Genomic DNA, 17,321 nt, shown 5'->3' with positions numbered 1-17,321 from the left:
TACAGTCCATGGGGTTGCAGAGTCGGACGACTGAGCAACTTCACTTTCACTTTCACAGGGTTTTGAGTACTGGGAACAATAAATGTAAGGTACTTGACATATAAGTAGATTGTCGAAAAATGTTAGCTGTTATATTATTAGGAGGATAAGGAGTCGCTGAAGGATTTTAATGTGACAGTAAGAAGATCATTCTTGTGAAAAAGGTTGCTGGCAGCCTTGAGGAGGAGCTGTCTTAGTCCGTTTGTTATTGAGTTACTAAGTCGTGTCCGACTCTTTGCTACCCCATGGACTGTATAGCCTGCCAGGCTTCTCTGTCCATGGAATTCCCCAGGCAAGAATACAGGAGTGGGTTGCCATTTCCTTCTCCAGGGGCTTTTCCTGATCCAGGGATCAAACAGATTTGGTGCCGCTGAGCTACCTTTGGGCTGCTGTAACAAAACCATAGACTCAGTGGCTTAAACAGCAGACATTGATTTCTCACTGTTCTGGAGGTGGCTCAGTCCGTGGTCAAGGCACCTACTGATTTGGTGTCTTGTAAGGACCTTTTCCTGGTTCATAGACAGCTGGCTGTCTTCTCACTGCACCTTCATGATGGAGTGGGTGGGAAAGAGCTTTTTGTAAGGACAAATTAGTGTCCTTTTGTAGGGACACTAATTCCATCTATAGAGCTAATTCCATCTATATTGCTCCACCCTGATGACCTAATCACTTCCCCAAGGCTTCACCTTCTAATTCTGTCACATCACATTGGGAGTATGATTTCAGGGTATGAATTTTAGGAGGGCATAGACATTCAAACCAAAACAAATGGATTATATATAGCAGGGAAACCTATTAGAAGCAGGGAGAGAGATAAGAGTTCATTTTTAGGCAAGTTGAGCTTGAAATGAGCATGAAAGTTTTAGGAGTCAGTTGGACATATGAGAATGGTATTTAGGATAAAGTATTGAGCTGAAGATAATGAATTTGGGAATTGTCAGTGTATAGGTTACTGTTGAAACCATGGGTAGAGCAAATCATTTTGGGAGAATGTAAAGAACAACTCTTCTTTATTTTTTTTTTTTGGAAAGTCTATAGGTTTTTTGTTTTGTTTTGTTTTGTTTTCATCCCATAATGTACGTAACACCAGAAATTTTGCCTGCAATTTTAGGTGGCTTATGACCCACCCCCTCCAAACCCACTTATGGACCTTTAGGTCTTAAGAAGCTATAATATGGAATGAAAAGGAAAGAGGGCTAAGGATGAGTAAACATTTAAGGGGTGAGCAAAAGAGAAGGAATAATCAAAGGGGAAGGAAGGAAACCAGGGCAGAATGGAGTCTCAGATACAAGAGGGAGAGGGGGTTTAAAAGGTAAAGAAAAGGTCAGCATTGTCTTCTGGGTTGGCAGGTAGGTGACTGTGCGCAGAGCAGTTTCCATGAATTTGTGAGACTGGAAGCCAGGTCACGTGGTGAAGCAGGGGGATGAGAAAGTGGAAATGGTGAGCGTTGTCTTCACACTTGTTCATGTAGCCGAGGGGAAAGGAGAAGAGTAGGTCAAGGTATGCAGGCTAGGCAGGGATGGTTGGAATAAGCTTCTCAAGGAGAAGGGAGGACGTAGGATCCACATTTCAGGGGGACGGACTTGCCTAGGTAGCAAGGAGGGAGTCTGCCAGTGACACTAAAATTAAGAAAGTTAGGGTAGGTATTGGTAGCTTGGTGTCGTAATAAAATTGGACATGAGTATTGAGTAACCCTCACATGACTAGTTGGTGCCTCCATAAGTTTAATCTAAGAATTTCCCAGGAGGCTGTTGGGTTCTTTGTTGTCAGTTCACAGCCTTTGGTGGAGCTGAATTTACAAGAAGCTTTTAAAAGTAACATCACCTTTGCTCTGATTGACTGTTTTCTTCTCATATAAACATATCTTCTTAAACTTGAAAGATCTTTGCTGGGCCTGGAATTAAATGAAGGATTTATGTGTGGGGAATCAAACCTAAAACTTACTAGAAACTTTTGAAGTCTGAGCTGTTTGGAGTGTTCTGAAGGTCTACGTAATCGAGTTGTTGTTTGGCTTCCCTAATGAATTTCCTTGCTGAAATATTAAGATCTTAAATTCCAGGCACTGCAGTATTGGTGTCCTCTTATCCTAATGCTTAAGTCAGGAGAGAATGTTCATGTAATTGATTGGTCTGCAACATAGTATCCTAAAAAAGGATCCTCCAGCTTTGGGGCAAGATTGTTATATAAAACCCTTTTCTGAGGAACTTACAGCTCAGCTCTAAACAGGCTAGCTGGTCTTGGGAAGGACTTGTAATCATGTTGCTTTTAGTAATTACATTCAGAATAAGTACTTGGACCTCCTCCCTCTGAATTGAAAGTCAGGTTTCTAGCTATTCAAAGCATGACTGACGTGAGGCCATCCACTTTCCATAGTGCATTACCCCATGGGAAGGCTTGGTAGGTGAACAGCATAACTGTGGGTAGTAAAACTTAAAAAACTCAATTGTGTTAATAGCATCTTCATGTCTAAAAGATATGAGACAGTGGACAGGACTCTTACAGGTGACTTGGTTTTGATGTCATTCTGTGTGTTTCTTTAGCGATCTTCTAATCATATGTTGGCCAATCAAGAAAGTTTATTTCTTGTAAGAGTCTAGGGAAATCCCTGGCAGTCTAGTCATTAGGGCTTGGCACTTCCACTGCTGGGGCCCAAGTCAGTGACATAAGATCATGCAAACTGCATGGTATAGCCAAAATGAAAAAAAAAAAAAGAGCCCAATCCAATATTCGAAAACTCCAGTATCCCAGTAAGTATCACCTGTTTGCAGGAACATGCAAACATAATGGAAAACAATATTAAAGCTGACTAAAAGTCCTGCATTTCCACCAATGCCAGGTCTACTCTGCCTTGCTCTACTGATTAGCTTTATAACCAAAAATAGGCTGTTTCTAATATTAGAGTTATCACTCTGAAGACACAAGTTTTCTTTATAGAATTTCTTTTATTATAAAAGTAATACATGTTTGCTGTAATAGGTTAAACACTACCTAGATGGAAAAGAAAAAGTTAATAAATTTCCTTTTGAACTTGCCAATATTTTAAAGAGGTGGAATTCATGTGATTTCTTTTTAGTCCACGGCCTCGTGTCCTTTAGACCTGGAGGTGTGACTAGCACGATTGCATCTTCTTTATTTTCTCCCCATGGTTACTCTCTTCACCTCCCAAGCCTTCCCATGGGGTAGTGCACTAGGGAAACCAGGTGCTTCGTCATCAGTTATGCTTCCAGTAGCTAAAAAGCTGCCTCTCGATTCAAATAAGTGGAAGGATTTGTTTTAGGTCTTATTATGTAGAGCTGTAGATGTTAGTAGCTATGGTAGATGTAAAAACATAAAGCATGATGTCTTTCCTCAGGGAGTTAATGATCTCATTGATGAGTAACAATAAGGTTATTCGAAGTTTAGAATTTATATAATTATATAAGTACAGATTGAGTGATTAGCATAGTAAATACCATAAAAATTTGGAGAACAAAGAGACTATTGAGACATGGGATTGTCAGGAAAGGCTACCAGAGTAACGTTTCTCAAACACAAATCTCACATGTCATTCTCCTGTTTAAAATCTTTTAATATGTTCTCTTATCTTCCCTTACCAGTTTCTTTGTGATAAAGTTTGGACTCCTGAGCTTGTCACGAAAGGCCATGATTTGACTCATGCCATTCTATCCAGTTTTATGTGTCACTACCACCTAATACACATCCTGTCTTTCAGCTCCCGTTAATTCTGTGCAGTTGTCTGAACATGAGCGCCTTCAGATCTCCGTTACTTTGTACTAGGTGGAACTTCTTGTAGCCTTGCCCCTTCCCTTCTCTTTCTGACTAGCTTGTAACTCATGTTTTAAATTTTAGTAGAGACACCCACGGAGAAGGCAATGGCACCCCACTCCAGTACTCTTGCCTGAAGAATCCCATGGATGGAGGAGCCTGGTAGGCTGCAGTCCATGGGGTCGCTAAGGGTCGGACACGACTGAGCGACTTCACTTTCACTTTTTACTTTCATGCATTGGAGAAGGAAATGGCAACCCACTCCAGTGTTCTTGCCTGGAGAATCCCAGGGACAGGGGAGCCTGGTGGGCTGCCGTCTATGGGGTCACAGAGCCGGACATGACTGAAGCGACTTAGCAGCAGCAGCAGCAGAGTCACCCATCGAGAGATGCTCACTAGCCTCCTGTGTGTCCCTCCTGTAGTCAGAGAGGCTTAACTACTTCTCTTACGTTCTTGAGCACTCTGTGCTTACCTCTGTTACAGCCACATGGAAGTTATTTCTTATTTCTGCCAGACTGTCATCTCTTTTAAAGGTAGGGACTGTGACTTTGTATAATACAGGCTATTCCAAACAGCTAGCTCCTTACTAAGACCTATTCAAAGAATAAATGAGTGAATGAATGAGCTGGATTTTAAATAGCATTTGGAGAAGTGGCGAGGAAGAAAGTAGCTTGCTGTGAAAAGAATGTCAGTGATTTAGATGAGGTTGTAGCTGCAAGCTGACTCTGACACAAGCTTGGAAAGGATTATGAAGAGGTCAGGTAACTAAATCAGCATCTGAAAAGATCAAATGATCAAAATATGAGAATGACAGTGGTCAAATCTAATAAAAATTCTGACTTAAATAATTGCAGGCCTCTATGAAGGGAAAATTAGATTAGACTTTAAAAACAGTTCCAAATGAGTGCCAATAGGTAGAATTTATAAGGATACAGATTATGACACTTTATGGAACTTTAATTAGTATATGTTGCTTATGAAGAATTCTCTATTAAGTTTTAAGCTTCAGTAATATTGTAGATGTATGCAAGATTTGGACAGACCTTTCAACTCTGAACAAAATGATTGTTGTGAGGGGATTTGCAAATCAGCAAGGAATTAGACAAATGCATTCTAATTCCTAACTTCCATGGTCTATAGTAGGAAAAGACCACTATTTCCTACAAACAAAGCCAGAAAGGAGGTGAAGGTAAGGTTAGCAACAGTTGGAGGAGTGCTTACTGGATGGCTATAGATTCAGAGACTGGAAAGGAAGAGGTGAGGGTAAGGTTAGGGACAGATGAAGGAGAACTTAGTGGATGGCTATCAATTCAGAGAAGTAAGAAGATAGGGCATCCACCTGGAAGTGGTGGGCCAGTGCTTGTGTGGCTTTTACTTGGGTATCAGTAAGAAGGGAATAACTGCGCAGTAGGGACATAAAACCTATTGAAGTTTGTGTGAGTTACTAGTGAGTCAGTTAATTCAGTTCAGTCACTCAGTTGTGTCCGACTCTTTGTGACCCCATGAATCGCAGCACGCCAGGCCTCCCTGTCCGTCACCAACTCCCGGAGTTCACTCAAACTCACGTCCATCGAGTCAGTGATGCCATCCAGCCATCTCATCCTCTGTCATCCCCTTCTCCTGCCCCCAGTCCCTACCAGCATCAGAGTCTTTGCCAGTGAGTCAACTCTTTGCATGAGGTGGCCAAAGTACTGGAGTTTCAGCTTTAGCATCATTCCTTCCAAAGAAATCCCAGGGCTGATCTCCTTCAGAATGGACTGGTTGGATCTCCTTGCAGTCCAAGGGACTCTCAAGAGTCTTCTCCAACACCACAGTTCAAAAGCATCAATTCTTCGGCGCTCAGCTTTCTTCACAGTCCAACTCTCACATCCATACATGATCAATGGAAAAATCTGACTAGTGAGTCAGATTTTCTTGCCTGGAGAAGCCCAGGGACGGGGGAGCCTGGTTGGTTGCCGTCTACGGGGTCACACAGAGTCGGACACGACTGAAGTGACTTAGCAGCAGCAGAGTCAGATTTACAAAATTCTGCTACTTTCTTCTGAAATGTCTCTTTGTTGGAGAAGAAATTGAGGAGTGGTCATCTCGGCTTGGGGATTGTCCTAGTGAAAGTAGTAGTAGAAGATTAGGGAGATGAGAGTCCTTGGGGTACTCGTGACGACAGCTTTGACTTGCTTAATCATGTTGTCTGGCACAGATTGGGATAATCTTAGACGTTCTTAATAAATAGGATAAGGTAAGAAGAGAGTGATTGAAGGTTGAAAGTGAGGAGGAGATATGAAAGATTGGTAGAGATGACTGCTGAGTAGCTATGTTTGGAGAAGAAATGAGGCCCAGGAAGTGGGATGGTGGTGGCTGTCTATGGATTGGAGATGAGGGTCAGTGGAGCCAAGCAGGCTCACATGCATTGTCCACACATATGTTGAAATAATTTGAGGATGACGTCAGAGAATACCCATTGAACAAAGTTGTTGGGGGAGATTAAGGTAGATTTGCCATGTGGAGGGGTGCATGCAGCAGGGAATGGTCGATGATAGCAGGGATGATTCGAACAGGATCATACAGTGGAGGGAAAGGGCTTCAAATACATAGAAGAGGAACAGACCTGATGGATCAGTGGTCTGGAGGTGGCAGTTGTGGGAGAAGGTGAGTCCTCCTCATGATCAGGCCTCTGTGATGTAGTCATTGTCAAGTGTTGACAGTCGTGTTTCTGTTGAAGAGGTGAAAAAAGTCAGAATGGAGCAGAATTTGCCTAAGAAAAAATGGGGGTTCTAAGACTTGGAGAAGGGAGGGAGGGGAGGAGAGATGTTCCAGGGGACCTAGTGGGCAGCTTTGAGAGTTTGGTTGGCAAGGCTGGGAAGGAAGCTAGAGTGAGGGAGTCCTAGGGGAGGAGGGGGAAGGAGGAGAGCATTGATCAGGAGGACCGTGTGTGGAGAGTGAAATGTAACTTCAGCACTGGGTGTCCCGAGGGCCAAGGCCACTCCACCCTCCTGTTGGGGGTTTTCACAGCTTCGGATTTTTGGAGCTTGCTGGGGGTGGGGTGGGGATGCAGGGAATCACTGCCCTCCCTGGAGAATTAGGATGTGAAGGAGACTTTGCGGTGACATGATTCTTGAGGCATGTGATTCTGTCTAATGTGTAAAGTGACAGAAGAAGGAAATTCAGAGAGACTGAACCTTCCCAACAACAAGATGCTGTCTCTCAGGCTGAAGAAACCGTCTCCACTGTGCTAGAGAGGCTGGGTGTGGGCAAGGCAGAGGCTGGGGAACATGGCGCCAGGCAGCACTAAGCCAGCGCCTTCTCCTTGTCTCCTCACAGATGAACGGGACCGAGTGCAGAAGAAGACGTTCACCAAGTGGGCCAACAAGCACCTGATGAAGGTAGGACCCCTCGTGGGCGCCCCTGGTCTGAATCTGTCAGGCCCTCCTCCCAGACAGCTCGCGTTGCTGGCCGCAGGGTCCTGTTGATGGGGATGCATGCCTTTTTTACCTTTTCTTTCTTAAAAAAAAAAAAAATATATATATATATATATATATTTATCTAACATAGTCCTAATAGTGTGGAAACTTTCATGGATGAGTTTCTTGGTGAAGACAGTAACTCCTCCATTACCTAAGAAGGCTGAGGTTGAAGATACCATGGGGTGATTCCTGAGATTCCAAGAATGCTTTGCATCAAAGCTTACATACTATTTTATAAGCCCCTATTTTGTTTTAAATTTTTTAATCTGATTACTGTGTAAGGATGGGGCAGAGGGAATCTTGTTCTCAAAGTGTGCAAGTCTTAAATCATCAGTTTAGTGAACTTTTTTATTATGTATATACTTGTTTAACTCCCATGCAGTTTAAAATACAGAGCAAAATGGCTAGGGTTGGAGGCAGATCTTATCATTATTTTAAAAAAGAGGAAAACCCAAGGCAGAGACATATTACCTACCTAAGGATAAACAGTATGACTAATATGACAGTCATATTTGAATACAAAGTTTTTAAGTTATAGTTATTACTCAACTCAGGTAATTTTGAGTTATGAATAATTGCTGCTCTGAGAAAGATTACCAGGGACCTCTTAATTGCTGTTTCCAGTGGTTTTATCTTTCTCTCATTTGATTTCTTTGTATCATTTGATAGTATTGACTAACTCACTGCTTCTTTAAAGCCCTCTCTTCTGTTGCCTTCCAGGACACTGCTTTTTCCCAAGTTACCTCTTCCCTTCACTAATGCCCTTCTCCTGCCTCTTTCACTGGCTTCTTGTCCTCCATGTTGATGTCCCCTGCTGCTGCTGCTAAGTCACTTCAGTCGTGTCCGACTGTGTGTGACCCCATAGACGGCAGCCCACCAGGCTCCCCCGTCCCTGGGATTCTCCAGGCAAGAGTACTGGAGTGGGGTGCCATTGCCTTCTCTGATGTCCCCTAACCTTGACCATTTTCTTGTTTTGTTCTCTGTATCCTTGGCAGTCTCATCTGTGTTAGCCTCAGGGATCATTCCGTTTGCATAGAATGCAAGGAATCACACATAGAGAGGGATGGGGGTGATCTCCAGAGTCTGGTGCCTGGATGCATCTGAGCTTTATGAAAACTGTGCTTCACTAGGCAGCTGCTCTCTCTTTTTATGAGCTCTTTGTTTTTTCATTTTTCTTTCTCTCTGTGTGTCTTCTACATTCAGTTCTCTGTACTCCTTGCTTTTGCTTGTGTGTGAGCTGTGGTGGTTGTCCCTCAAATGGTGGTGTAAACCCCTGCAGCCACATGATTCTAAAGACACAAACACGAACAATCTGGGTGCCTGGGGTTTTCTTCTCCTCTGTGGTTAGGGGTCTGTCGATGTAGATCAGTGAACTATGTGGCCTGGGAGATGCTTACATAAATCAGACATAGCTCCTTAGGTCACTTCTTTAACTGCAGGTGAGGTCTGTTTTTGTATTAAGATACAAGATTTAGATCAGGAGGTAATGATAGAGCCTTTCTCTGTGTTCTTTCCTAAGCCAAAGACCCGTATCTCAATAGTGTCCTTGACACAGTCATCTGGATGTTACCCAGACATATCCTATATTCAGTACATCCCAAAGTGCTCAGTATTATCATTCATGTACCTAGCTATCCAAGTTAGGAACCTGGAATCATACTATATTTAGTCCTGCCCATCATTTCTCCCTGCCACCAACTCTAGTCAGTCACTTCCAACTCAGAAAGATGCTTGCATCTGATTTCTCTTCTCTGCCCTAGTCCAGGGCCTCTTGTCTTGACTTGGCCACTATAATAGTTTCCTAATAAAGTTTTCTGTAAGAACAAATGTGATGATAATGGTAGTAATTTATTGAGTGCTTAGGGTAAATCATACTTTCTGTACTAAGCCCTTTACATGGATCATCTCCTTTAATTCTTCAGTGACCTTATACTGTAGATTCTGTTCATAGTCCCATTTTATCAGAGGTTTAGAGAGGTTAAACACTAGAAAGAAGTTGATTAAAACACTAGGACTCAGGCAACCTGAAGTCTAGCTCCTGCATTCTTCACCGCCTCAGTCCTGGCGCTGGTCTGCCTGCCTCTCCGGGCTCTTCACCGCCTCAGTCCTGGCGCTGGTCTGCCTACCTCTCTGGGCTCACAGTGTCACGTTCCCCTTGGACCTTACACGCTTGCTGGACTGTTTGGCACGCTCTTTATGACTCTGTATCTTTGCTCCTGGGGCACCCTCTACTTGGATTACCTTCCCAAGTCTGTCCTGCCTGGACACCACCACCAGCACTCCCCTTGGTAAATATCCCCCTGACTCTCCCTCCTGGAACTGACGCCCTTTCCTGGGCGTCCTCTCTGTCCTCCTTGCATGCTTCTGTTGCAGCAGCTGTCATTCTCCCAGACTGTAATTTGAAGGTTGATGTGTCTTATTTTTTTAGTCAGGACAAAGAAGGAAGGGAAAGAGAGAGGGAGGGAAAAAACCTGCCGTTTTCCTCTAATTTCTTCAGCATTTACCAGTTGCCTCTCATTTGGTGACAAACAACTCTGTCAGGGTGCAGAGCCCTTCACAGCCTGTTTCCAGCCAGGCACTTTCCCCTGTAGCCTGCGCTGCAGCCACAGGAAACAAGTCACCGCCTTCTAAACTCGGTATACTTTCACACCTCTTCGCTTATTCATTTCTCTCTCCGTTGAAGGCATGTCTTGACCTCTGCTGCCTGGCCATCATCCACTTACTCTTCAAGGCCCAGGTCTAGTATCCCCTTCCTGAGACCCTGACCTCCATCTCTGTGACTATTGCAGCTCCATCTCTGTTCCACACCACTTTGAAGAGATGGGTATGTGCGTTCACACCTTGGTGTCCTCTGCTCCTCGGGGGCTGGGGCTTGCTGTGCTGCTGTCTCATCCAAGTCCTGCACCAGGAGCATGAGAAGTATTCAATAAGGATTTGTTCCCTTGAGTGGATAACAGTTCAGTAGTCCTTTTAGCTTACAAAGCATATTCTAATCTGACTTGATCCTTACAGTAACCCTGAAGGATGTAAAGGTGTTTTATCCTTTCAATGTAACAGCTGAAGAAGATGAGAATTAGAAGGATGAAGTGACTTTTCCAAGATCATACAGCTAGTGAAGGATGGAGCTAAAGACCAATCACAAGTCTTCTGACCAAAATGATTTGTTGTTTCTATTCAGTGTGCCCCTATCTTGCTCTGTTTTCACACCTCATCTCTTAAGATTTGGAGAAACTGAACTGTCCCTTCTTCAGGCTTGTCCCCTAAACTTTGTAGTTCAGTACAATGCTCTGGCTCCCCGCTCTTCACTTGTAGCTGATGTTGCCTGTTGGGCCTCTGCCTCAGTGCTGTGTGATGACAGGAGGCTCAGGGCGGGGAGAAACGAGACAAACACACATGGCATTGTTAGCAGTTGGAGGCCAGCCAGAGCTTTACTTAACTCCCTGGCGATTTTTCATCTCCTCCTATTCCCCCAGCCTTACAGTTCCAATGGCATTTTCTCACCTTGGGGTATTTCACAGAGGTTCACTGCTCATCAGAATCATTGCTCCATGCTGGCTGTCTTTGAACTTTGGGCTGAGAATTAGGGATCAAAATCTATTCTTTGTAGCTCAGGCACCCTTTGCTTTGCTCCCCAAGTACACATGAACCACATTAGTGTTGCCACTGGCAGGCAGACTAATGTAAGATCAAAGCAACCAAGCCCTCAAGTTGTAAATTTGGTTATAACCTAATCTCTTGGATTCCCAAGTATCTCTTTAGGAAACAGTTTGTTATAATAAGATGATTCATTCCTCTTTTTTAGCTGAGAACACTGTTGGTCCAATCTTAAAAGAGATTTAAGAATGTAAGCACCTGAAATATACATACAGATCACCTACGGCAGAATGCAAGTCCTACAGATCGAAGAGTTCTCTTCGTACACCAGAACCATCAAAAAGAAAGATCTAGAATTTTAAGTGAGGTTTTTATTTGCATTATCCCTGCTATTTCTCTGGGTCCTGGCAGCTTATAAAGTATAGATATATCTCCCTAAAAAGAACTTCAAGAAAGGCTGTGAGGGTGAGACAGAACAGAGAGCATGAGCTTTCTCTGGTCAGTTTCTATGGACTGCAGAGGTTAGTGGGTAGAAAGGAAGGAAAGCATTTAATCTAACAGATGGAATCGTCCTTTCTATTTTTTTTTTCATGTATGCAATCTAGAAGCCATTGGCCTTCCTGGGATTTTACTTAAGAACTACAGAAAACCAGCAAAAGTTAACTCCCACGTTTTTCCTGATGGTCTCAATTTTCTTCTGCTCGGTTGAGGCTCTCTAGCTCGTGGTTCCAGGCCCCCTTTCCTGCACAGCCTCTGTGCCGCAGCCACGTGAGGCAGCTCACTGCTCCCTCAGCACTGCATTTGCTGTCACACCTCTTCGCTTATTCAGTCTGTGGTCAGGAGGAGCCTGGCAGTGGAGCACGGTTTAGGAGATTGATGGGGCCGTGCTGCCCGGGAGCCGAGCGTTGCCTTTATTGCCCGCTGTGACCGTGGGGTGGTGGCTTGTGACCAGCTCTGCCCAGACCTGAGTTCTCAGGCCTTGATTTCACCCTCAGTGCGTTCCAACCCCCACTGGAGGACTCGGTTCTACATTTGAACTTGGATTCTCTACTCCCTGAGCATTAGTGCCTGCCTGTGAAGTGAAGCTACCCTTGGGAGACTTTACAGTCATCCTCATCCTCAGAGAATCTTTGTTAATCAGAGTTGGCTGATATCCCTGTCAGATTCCTCAAAGCTTAAGGAACTCTCAGAACAGGAGATGTAGAATTGTTATCTGCAAGGAGCCTCACACTTTACTCCCACATCATACTCTATTTATTTCAGCAGAGATTCCCAGCCCCCATTTTTGTTCCCTGCATTTGAGCACAGTTCTCTCCAGAAGTCTATGACCCCAGCCTCCCCCCACCCCCGCCAAAAAAAAACCAGAACAGCAACAAAAAAACCAAACAAAATAACTTACAACAACTATAATCTGCTTTTTTAGTGTTAGGCTTTTCCTGGAGGATAAATTTGGCCATTGAATCAAAATGGAATTTTCCCTTTTATGGCTGAGAAATCTATAAATTCAGAAATGCATCTGAAGTTACCAGGCTCGCTTTCATTTTCCCTGTATCTTTTAATAAGTATGTGTGCTAAGTTACTTCAGTCATGTCTGACTCTGTGCGACCTTAAGGACCGTAGATTGTCAGGCTCCTCTGTCCGTGGGATTCTCCAGGTAAGAATACTGGAGTGGGTTACCATTTCCTCTTACAGGGGATCTTCCCAACTCAGAGATTGAACTCCGTCTCTTATGTCTCCTGCATTGGCAGGCAGGTTCTTTACCACTATCACCACCTGGGAAGCCCTTAATAAGTATAAATGAGAGTAAATAACATACTCTGCTCTTTAAAGCTTTCTCCTCTCACTTATACATTGCTCTGCAGCATAGTGTGGATCAGGGAAATTGAGCTACTTGTGTTTCTTTTAAGAGTGAGTCTTTGAGCAAAACTTTGCCAGATCAGGCTCTCTGCAGGTATTAAAGAATACTACGGGACAATCCTTGGTTCTTTTGGGGGAGCCTCTTATAATTTAATAATGTTGTTAATATGTTGTTTCTACCCTTCAAGCATCATGGAAGCCTTGTGAAGGGAAAAAGCAGTGAACACAGAGTCAACAGACAGTGATCTGGCACTTTCCACCTAAATGATTTTACACAGTTATGTAACTTCTCTAGACAATGCATTTCTCGTCTGTAAACTGAGAATGTTAGCGTTAAGTCATCTTTAAAGTCCCTTTGAGCTCAGATTCTGATACCAAGCACTTAAGTGCAATTTATTCCCTTTGCTAAAGCCACTCAGAAATTGGGGGAAGCTGTTTATTTTTTCATACCCTCAAGCCAATCTTTTAAAAATTGGGAGAGCAGAGCTTTCCTTGGTTTACGAATGCATGATGATTGGGGAGGATTGGCCTTATCTGAAAATTTAGTCATTCATTAATTTTTAAAAATAGCTATGTTGAGATTTAGTTTACATATCACACATTTAAAGTATACAGTTCAATGACTTTTATTATATTCAAAATTGTGCAGCCATCACCACAATTTTAGAACATTTATTTTCCTCACTCCCCATAAAGAAACTCTGTACCCTTTAATCATTATCCCTAACTGCTAAGTCACTTCAGTCGTGTCCGGCTCTGTGCGACCCCATAGACGGCAGCCCACCAGGCTCCCCTGTCCCCGGGATTCTCCAAGCAAGAACACTGGAGTGGGTTGCCATTTCCTTCTCCAATGCATGAAAGTGAAAAGTGAAAGTGAAGTCGCTCAGTCGTATCCGACTCTAGCGACCCCATGGAGCCTACCAGGCTCCTCCATCCATGGGATTCTCCAGGCAAGAGTACTGGAGTGGGGTGCCATTGCCTTCTCCACATTATCCCTAAACACCCCTCCATTCCTTCCCCTGCCCTAGGCAACCAGCAGTCTATTCACTATCTGTCTCTATAGGTTTGCGGATTCTAAATATCTCACGTAAATGGAATCATACAACATGTGCTTGTTTGTAACTGGTTTCTTGCTCATAGTATAATATGTAGGCATTTGGATTATTTTCAGACTTTGGCTAACGTGAACAAAGAATGCTGCTATGAACATTCATTCATGTACAAATTACTTTTTCTGAACATATGTTTTTAATTCTTTTGAATATATACCTAGGAGTGGAATTACTGAGTCATATGGTAACTTGTGTTTAGCCTTTTAAGGAACTATCAGGCTGTTTTCCAAAGCAGCTGCACCATTTTATATTCTCACTTGGAGTGTATAAGGGTTCCGGTTTCTCTGTAGCTTCACCAGCACTTATTATTTGTCTTTTTGATTATAGCCATTCTAGTCAGTGTGAAGTGTGGAGTCTGTCTGTAGTTTGATTTACATTTTCTTTATGGCTACTGATACTGAGCATCTTCTCATGAGTTTGTTAGCCATTTGTATATATTCCTTGGAGATTTCTAAAGAACCAGTTTTGATGGTGATTTTTACAGGGACTACAAACAGGCAGGGACCTGGACAGTTGAAGTTTTTTACTCATCTTATTTGCTAACAGAGTAGCGTGATTGTTGGAAAGAAGCATACCTATGGCCGATTCCTAAGCATTCTTGGCCCTAACTGGCTGCCCCTAATATTTCTGGTACTTAGTCCACCGGACTTTCTCTGAGATTTGTGGAAAACTTGAGAGACAACCCAGTATGTACAAAAGAGTTAAAGACTAGAATGGGGGAGACCTGGATTTGATTGGCCTGGTCATTTACTAGCTGTCTGATCTTGGTATGTTAGCTGAGCCCTCCAAAATCTCACCTCTGCATCTGAAACTTTTCTGATGTAAAAGCACTAGCAAATGTTAGCCAGTTCTTTATCCTTGTCTCAGCAGAGCTGTGTCCAGTGCGCTTCAGAAATAGACAGCTGTTCTCTGCTGAATATTCTCTAAGGGGGAAAAACCTCACCTCCCCCATTACTTCTGTCTAGACCTCTCTGCTGTTTTTCATAGTTACTTGGTTATTATAGTCACACAAAGACTGAGAAACACAGTAAGCTAGTTCTCATCTAAATTTCTTGTAAGGTTCAACTTTACTATTCACAGGCATAAAACTTAACTGGAATTTTCAGAAGGAAACATTGGAGCTTTGATGTAAAACTAACCTTTGCATTTTAAGTGCCTCCTTTTTCTTTTCAGCTCTCTGTGGTGTTTGGTGTCCCATTGAGAACATGATCTCATCTGGTTCACAGCCCTATATAATTTATTTAAATAATTACTCCTTGACCACTCCCGATTTTTATGCCCTGTATTCAGGTCTTAGCTGCCAAAAATAAATCGCTCATTATTGTCTCTTCTCTTCTTAACCCTTAATATCTAGTATTTAATAATTTCTGACATTTAAAAATCTTCTATTTGTCTGTTTGTAATCTGACTTCCATCCCCCCACTTTCTAGAAAATCATTCTCACAAAAGCCCTCTGATTTGTCAGAAAACTCAGAAACTGCTTCCTAGTCTTCCTCCTCCTTGTCCTGTAGCGTCGGATACTGGTGGTGATCGCTTCCTCGACGTTGCTCCCTTGCTTGTTGCCTGACTCTTCCACTGCCTTTCCCCATCCGCCCTGCCCTTTGTCGATTGCTTTCCCATCTCCTGCCTTCTAATTTCGGCTATTCCCTCAGGCTCAGTCCTTAGCACTCTTGTTTTTTTCTTTTTGCCCCAACCCAGAAAGCCCAACATTTCCCATGTGTTTAGCTAGCACCTCAATGCATATGACTTCTAAACTTGAGTTCTCAGCTGACCCGGATTGGATTCTGGTATTTCCAGCTGCTTCAAGAACATTTCCATCTGTAGCTCCTTTGCTGTTGTTTTAAACTCAGCATATTTAAAATTGAACTTGTCAAAACCAACTCCCTTTCCAACCCTTATGACCTGCTAATTTCTGTGAGTGGTGCAGTGTGCTTGTCCCAGGCCCCAAGCTTGAACCCTTGGACCCACTTGAGGGAGGAGTCTTAAGATTTTAGAGCCACCCATATGTTCGAGCCAGCTTTCGTGGCCTTGTGAGAGCCGAATAGTGAATGTTCAGGAGTCTTGTGAGCTATTTTCTAAGCACAGCCATGATGATGTTAAATTATATAAACTTACACTTAAATTATATTTAAAATGAAGGTAATAAATACTCAAAATTCATTTCTTCTTAGATACTTACTACATTGTTATCATCTGTGCTCTTGAGGTTAATTATATCTGTTGTCTCTTTCTGATGGAAATCCTGTGTATTGGTGTGCTACTGTACATCTCTCCCCAACATCGCTTTTAGTGATTCTATGTTAATAGCTTGAAATCGGTCATGGGAAGAGTATTTACACCATGGATATGAATAAGTGGTATAAGTTTGAGCTACATGTATTGTTTCATTTATTGTCTAAACTTAAGAAAGTGAGGGAGAAAATGTTAATATTGAAGATTAAACTAAAAAGTGTGTCGTGTCATTGTCAATATCACAAAAAAAGTTAAAGAAATATTCTTTAAAGATTTGAAAGCTATTATTCAACTCATGATGAACTATTTTCTCCGATTGGGTTATCTGTCTGTCAGCTTATTAGTCCTTCATGTACAGGTACAAACATGTGTATCCTTCATATTTCCACCGTCCTACTTAGGAGTCTTTTTGTGATTTTCCCATCCTCTTTCTCTATCAAACATTTTCGAATCCTTCAGGTCCTTTCTCTTCTAGGAAGTCCACCAAGATGTTTCCAGTCTTTGTCTTTTCAGATTCTCAGTTTTGAATGCTAGAATATTACAGTTGGAAAGGACTTACAGTTCAGGCTTCCATGTGAATGTAGAAATCCCAGTATCCCAGCCCTTGCTTGAAAAACTCCAGTGACTAGAAATCCACTACTTCTAGAGTAACCCTTTCTCTTGTTGCCTAGAAAGTTATGTATATTGTAAAGGGTCTTCCTTCTTATAATTTCCACTAGTCTTCTGATTCTGTTTATGCAACACTCAGTGAAGGTGTCACTAGACTTGGAACAAATCAGTCATATTAGCCACGTCCTAAAGTTGTGTGACCGTAACTTCTCAGAGGCTTAGCTTCCTCAGTTTCTCAGCTTCCTCAGTTTCTCTTATGAAATAGGACTTCGCAGGGCAGTTGTTTGGATTAAATAAATAGAATGAGATTATGGCTGATTACAAAGCCTTGTAGTAATGGCAAAGGCTAAAATCAGAAAGATGAAACTGAGGCCGGTTTTTCCACTTAGTTTTGACCTTAGGCAAGTTACTTAACCTCTTTGTGCCTCGTTTCCTCATATGTAAAATAGGCATAATATAATAATAATAGTAATAATGTGTAATATAATAATGCCCACCTTATAGATGTTAGAGGTAGGTGAGATAACATCTAAAGCATTTAGTGTTTGACATTACCCACGCATTTGTCTAAAGTGATATTTGTTTTTTCATAGTTTCAGTTCCAAAATTAGAATTATTTTTCCCCAAAGGAAAAGAATTCTCAAATTCACTA

General features: G+C 42.5%; 1 protein-coding gene across 9 annotated transcripts in view; it reads left to right on the top strand.

Moving 5' to 3' along the window:
* Window positions 1–17,321, top strand: part of MACF1 (microtubule actin crosslinking factor 1) — a 337,029-nt gene that overhangs the window by 119,417 nt on the left and 200,291 nt on the right. For all 9 annotated transcript variants that reach the window (XM_070368375.1, XM_070368374.1, XM_070368377.1 and 6 more), the window contains exon 2: window positions 7,123–7,184. In XM_070368375.1, coding sequence (XP_070224476.1) covers window positions 7,123–7,184 — 62 coding nt within the window. The remainder of the gene's footprint in view (window positions 1–7,122; window positions 7,185–17,321) is intronic.

This window comes from Bos mutus, chromosome 3 (genome assembly GCF_027580195.1).
Source record: "Bos mutus isolate GX-2022 chromosome 3, NWIPB_WYAK_1.1, whole genome shotgun sequence".
NCBI lineage: Eukaryota > Metazoa > Chordata > Mammalia > Artiodactyla > Bovidae > Bos > Bos mutus.
The sequence above is the reverse complement of the archived record's forward strand: the minus strand, read 5'-3'. Positions and strand labels throughout refer to the sequence as shown.